Source organism: Macaca fascicularis, chromosome 15, assembly GCF_037993035.2.
Source record: "Macaca fascicularis isolate 582-1 chromosome 15, T2T-MFA8v1.1".
NCBI classification, from domain to species: Eukaryota; Metazoa; Chordata; class Mammalia; order Primates; family Cercopithecidae; genus Macaca; species Macaca fascicularis.
In genome coordinates, this window is record NC_088389.1 from 108,890,869 (window position 1) to 108,896,868 (window position 6,000).

At 38.7% G+C, this 6,000-nt stretch overlaps 1 protein-coding gene across 8 annotated transcripts in view; it reads left to right on the forward strand.

Moving 5' to 3' along the window:
- The window catches only part of CEP78 (centrosomal protein 78), a 36,244-nt gene extending 31,703 nt beyond the window's left edge, over window positions 1-4,541 (forward strand). For 7 of the 8 annotated variants that reach the window (XM_074017713.1, XM_065530728.2, XM_074017706.1 and 4 more), the window contains one exon: window positions 3,685-4,541. In XM_074017713.1, the coding sequence (XP_073873814.1) occupies window positions 3,685-3,695 (11 nt within the window). In that variant the 3' untranslated portion in view covers window positions 3,696-4,541. The remainder of the gene's footprint in view (window positions 1-3,684) is intronic. The other variant, XM_065530730.2, reaches the window with a different exon arrangement.
- Window positions 4,542-6,000: the final 1,459 nt, after the last annotated feature.

A 6,000-nucleotide genomic window follows, 5' to 3' on the forward strand; every position in this document is an offset into this window, starting at 1 on the left:
TATTTTTCCCTTTGATAGTTTACAACGTTCATTCAGCAATTGTTTACTGAGGGGCTAGTATGTATAATATCATTCTGGGTGCTATGGCTTTCAGCAGTGGACAAAACAAAGCCTTTACTCTCAAGGAACTAATATTCTGTGGAGGGAGAAAACAGAACAACAAAGGAGAATATGATGAATAGAAAGGGATGGGAATGAATACATGGAATAATTTTACCATTTGGTTAAATGTGGAAATAAATATATATCACATGGCCAGAAGCCATTGACATATTCTAATATATAACCAGAGCAGTAAACATGTCTAGATGCTTAAGCATGTTCATGGATTATAGCAACCCTATAAGATAGGGAACTATTAATATTATTATGCCCATCTTATAGATGGGGAGCCTGAGGAGACAGATTATGTGAATTGCCCAAAGTTGCACTGCTGTAAATAGGTGGTAGGGCTGGGATCTGAACCAGAACCCATACTTTAAGCAGCTATTGTGTTTCACTGTTAAGAGAGGAACCACTTAAGGAAGATTCCAAGAAAAAAGCCAATGAACACTATAAGTAGAAAAGAGTGGCGCTCTCAGAAAGCACACCTAGGTAGAATTTTTTAAAGGCAGAGTTAGTAAGAGTATGGACATAAATCTTTGGAGTAAATATCCCTCCCTGGTAAAATATGCATAGGTAAGTCCTTTCCTACAACCAGACTATGACTTGAGAGATGAGATGAGAGAAAAGCTGGAGTGTTGGATTTCTTCTGGATGGTCTTGCCTGATTGTTATCAAAAGGGCTACTACATTACTACTGAGTTCATTAATCATGGATTGACTGTTATGGGAATGAAACAATGAACAAGATGTAATCTTGGCCTTTTAACAGTCGGGTGAAGGGGAGACACACAAGCAGATGGTGTAATACTGTATATTACGTTCTATGGTGGGAATGCTGAGGGAGTTTAGTCAGTGTTTGGGGAAAAAGGAGGAGAGCAGTGGGTCCAAGAAAGGCCAACTAAAGAGACCAAAGGTCATGTTAATTTCTAAGCTAAGTCTTAAAGGACGAATTAGAGGTTGGTGAATAAGGAGATGAAGGGGAAGGATACTCAGGGCAGAGGGAATAGCATGAGTAGAAGTACAGAGCTGTAAGTGTGAGTATGTGTGTTTGAGGAACCACAAACACAAGTAATTGAGAGTTACCGAAATGTCATCAGGCACTGGCAGATGTCGCTCAAGGAGGCAGCTAGGGGAACGAGATTGGGTTTTATAATCTACATTGCATGGAGCTGGTTCTTTTTCTTCAGTAAATAATGAGCTAGTAAAGAATGGAAATGATATGCTCAGGCTTGCATTTAAGATCATTAGCTTTAGGCTGATACATTAAAGAAGTATGGAGATCAGTTTTCCACACTCTTCTGAAGAGCGTTTGTCTTTGATTTGTAAATGGGACTTATCTTCCCACTTCTTCTCCTACTGAAATAATTTTTAGACCAACATAAAGGAGACCCATGCATAAATAGAATTAGGCAGGTTTCTTTCTTTCTTTTTTTTTTTTTGTCTTTTGAGACGGAGTTTTGCTCTGTTGCCCAGGCTGGAGTGCAGTGGCGCAATGTTGGCTCACTGCAAGCTCCGCCTCAGCCTCCTGAGTAGCTGGGACTACAGGCGCCCGCCACCATGCCCGGCTAATTTTTTGTATTTTTGGTGGAGACGGGGTTTCACCATGTTAGCCAGGATGGTATCGATCTCCTGACCTCGTGATCTGCCCGCCTTGGCCTCCCAAAGTGCTAGGATTACAGGCATGAGCCACCGTGCCCGGCCGCAGGTTTCTTTAGTAGTACTTCTCAGGGGTGCTAGAGGCTAATGTTCATTCTGACTCTTCAAGACAGGTATGCAGCCTTCAAGATATGGTATGCAGCCCTTCTCAAATATACTTGTTTATAGAATCCTTTTTAAATAGGAGTGCCTAACAATTGGTGCCACGAAATGCCAGTTTGGTAACTTATGACTTAGCAAGAAGAGAAGGGGATCTAAAACAAGGTATAGATGAAGGGAGGGAATAAGTTTTAATCTTATTTTGGCAGTTAAATAAGATTTGGTTATGGGAAATAAGGAAAAGGGCAGTGGGTGGACTTGTGTTTCTGTGACTAAGATTGGGTGGTGGTGTCATTGAGGCTGGGAATATGGGATAAAGAACTGCTTTGGAAAGAAGAGTTTAGTTTGGGACAGGTTGAATACATCACCTGTAAATTTCAGGAGGAAATGACTGCTAGATTGGATGTGCGTGTGAAGACATGGAAATAAAGAATTTGAAAGTCATCAGCACATATAAGCAGTAGTTAAAATCGTAAAGTTGATGAGAACACAGAATTGTGGGGACTGTCAAAGTTTAAGTGCTAAGCAAAGAAAGGATTCTGAGAGAGACAAGTGATAAGAGTGTCAAGAAGGAAGAAGAATACAGTGTCACCTGGCAGAGAATAGGTGTCCACGGGATTTTGGCAGTTAGGTCCCAGGTGACCTTAATGAGAGCAATTCACTGAATTGGTTGGTGAAAATACCAGATTGCAGTAAATTGAAGGGCAGGAATACCCTGAGGGGACAATGAAGTTTGGGTGTAGGGCTACTCTTTGAAGGAGTTTGGATGGTAAGAGGAAATGGAGTTAGGTGAAGAGGAAGTTTTTAGAGTAAAAAACACTTAAATGTTTGTAAGGTGAAAGGAAGGAACCAAGCAAAGAAGGAGAGGCTCATTTATGCAGCAGGATCTCAGACAAGGAGGGAGCATGAGATACTTTAATGTTCTTTAGACTAAAAGAAACAGATCTGAACAGATGGGGATGTACATATTTGAATTCTTAATGAACTTGAGATGAGTGCAAAATGGTTAGATAAGTAACTTAGAGAATCTGGGAAAGAAATACGGATAAGAAAATAAAAGCAGGGATGGGGTCACGTTGTAAAATATGTAAAAGTTATTGTAGAGTTGGGGGATCCTGGGAAGTGTGAACAGAGACAAAAATGGGAAGAACTGGAAGTTAAATGAGTTTATACTTGATATCCCCAATTTTCTTTAACCATGGATTTTTACAAGACCTACACACATACACATAATTATAGTTTTAAAATTCTTCCATATTTTACATATATTTTATCAAACATTTAAAACCATAACATTAAGAATTATAAATGTGGATATTTTGCTGCTTAATATATACAATTTTAGCCCTGCAAATAATTGTTAAACTTTCAATATACCTGAAATAATATCATTTAATTTTGAAATACGATATTTTCATTTGGTTTAGAGAAAGGTACAAGTATGTTCCTTTACTGAGAAATTACTATGCACCTTTACTGAGTACTTACCATAACATATACAATCCATATGCAAACAGGACTTTTTTCAGAAAACAGTCAGATGTGATACTGTAGCAAAGAGCTTGTCATCCTGCCTTAAATTCACACATAGTTACTAGTGCTCAAAAATCATCACTCTTAACTTGCCCATCCAGTTCTATATCCAATAATTTGTTCGTCCAATTTCAAATGGGTATTTAGAGAATCTCTAATCTCAAGACAGTAACACTTGATTTTCAGAGGATCGGCATGATAGGAGATGATTGGTTTTTTGAAAAATTCTGATTATACACTACGTGCTGGAACGTTAACGTGGATGACTGAACACATTCTTTTACTCTTCTAGAATCCCATTGAAATGATTGGAGAAATATTAAAATAAAAATAATAGCAGAGTTGGAAAACCAGAAATTGAACAGTGTGGAATTTCTGGAAGATAAGAAGCAGATGATCTAAGTACCAGTTAATTAAAGGGTGGAACAGCTAAGCCATTCCACTCATCTTTGGAGCATCTAATTCTGGAGTTTGCCACCAGGCTAAGAAAGCGGCCATCTGAAGTGGGATCTCTGACCCAAGAAATGCTGGGATCAGAGAATAAGGGAATTACCCAAAATGGCTATGAAGAGGAACTGAAGTTAAGCTGCCCACGTGATCGATCTCTGACTATGATGATCTGCCACTTCCATTTATAATCACCATATAAGTGCCTGTAATCATTTGTGTTCACTGAAAGTGAACCAGAATTCCCATCTGGATGAAAAAACAATACTTCAAACTTTAATCTTAGGCCCTCATTTGTAAATATGGACAGCCAAAAATCATCAAATTTGAAGAAAACCAGTAACATAAAAGGAGGCATGAAATTAAAATTAACCTGTTCAAGAAGATAGTTACTAGGAGAAACATGAAATTTTTAAATTAATGAATCAAAATCTTCAGCAATTCATAAAGATAATTATGTTCATAAAGAATAGGATGCCATGAAAAAATATTTAGCAGATTATTTAGCGGATTACTGGAAATTAAAAATTTGATTATAAAACTGAAACACTCAGAAGATGGACTACACAGCAGAATGGATTCAGTTGAAGCTTAAATTTATGAAATGGAAGATATTAATTGGTATTAGACATTTCATCAGCAACTAAATTACTTAGAAAAAATCTTCCTCAGAGTAACTAACCAAAATGAACAATGAATCCATTAAAGTGTGGTTTGTTTTTTTTTTTTTTTAATCAAGGTCTCACTCATGTCACCCAGGCTGGGGTGTAGTGATGGGATCACAGCTCATTGTAACCAGGAACCATTGGGCTTAAATGATCCTCCCACCTCAGCCTCCCAAGTAGCTGAAATGTACCACCATGCCTAAGTTTTAAAAAATTATTGTAGAGATGGGTTCTTTCTTTTCCTTTTTTCTTTTTCTTTTCTTTTCTTTTCTTTTTTTTTTTTTTTTTTTTTTGAGACGGAGTCTCGTTCTGTTGCCCAGGCTGGAGTGCAGTGGTGCCATCTCAGCCCATTGCAACCTCCTTAATCTCAGCTCATTGCAACCATCAAGTGATCCTCCTGCCTCAGCCCCCCTAGTAACTGGGATTACAGGCACGCACCACTATGCCCGGCTAATTTTTGTATTTTTAGTAGAGATGGAGTTTCACCATGTTGGCCAGGCTGGTCTCAAACTCCTGACCTCAGGTGATTCACCTGCCTCAGCCTCCCAAAGTGCTGGGATTACAGGTGTGAGCCACTGTGCCTGGCCGAGATGGGTTCTTTCTTAGGCTGGTCTTGAACTCCTGGCCTCAAATGATCCTCCCACCTTGGCCTCCCAAAGTGCTGGGACTACAGACCTGAGCCACTGTGCCCAGCCCCATGAAAGATGTTTAGATCAAATAAACGGATAAAGATATGAGACAAACTACTTTTGGCTTTGTGACCTGCAAATCCACTATAATCACCAGAGGTGACTGTAGACAGAAAAAGTCTAAATAAATACTAATGACATGTGAAAAAGTCCAACTAAAGTTCTAGGTTTGAACATGAATGGAGGCAGGACAGGACATAGAAAATGAAAGCTTGTCCTAGATCTTGTCTTATTCATGGGAAGGATATAGGTAGTGTTTGATTCTAGGTATTGATTGAAAAAATATATTAAAATACATATAAAGTTAAGGGTATGTTAGTAAGGATAGGTTAGATGATGTTGCATTAACAGCTCCCAAATTTTAATTACTTTCAACAACATAGGTTTATTTGTGCCCATGCAATTTGCCTTTGGCAGATTGGCTAGAGGCCCCTATTCAATATCACCCTCAGTCTGGGAGCAAGGCTGGTGGAACGTCAATATTTGGAACATTGCTGGTTCCGGTGTCCAATGAAAGAGAGTATGATGCAGCATATATTGTGACTTAAAGCTTCTGTCTAGATGTGACATATGTCACTTCTGTTCACATTTCTTTGGCCAAAGAAAGTTGCATGGCTGTGCCCAAGTTCAGCAGACCAGGGAAGTGCAGAATTGCCATTTGCCATGAGAAGAGAGGGAAGCAAATATATGTCAACAACTTTAATAGCTACAAAACTACCTGGAAAGAGGGAATGGAATTTTTAGATCCAGCATGACGGGAAAGAAAAAGAAGCTACATATAAATAAAAAATCCACAATATAGCAAGG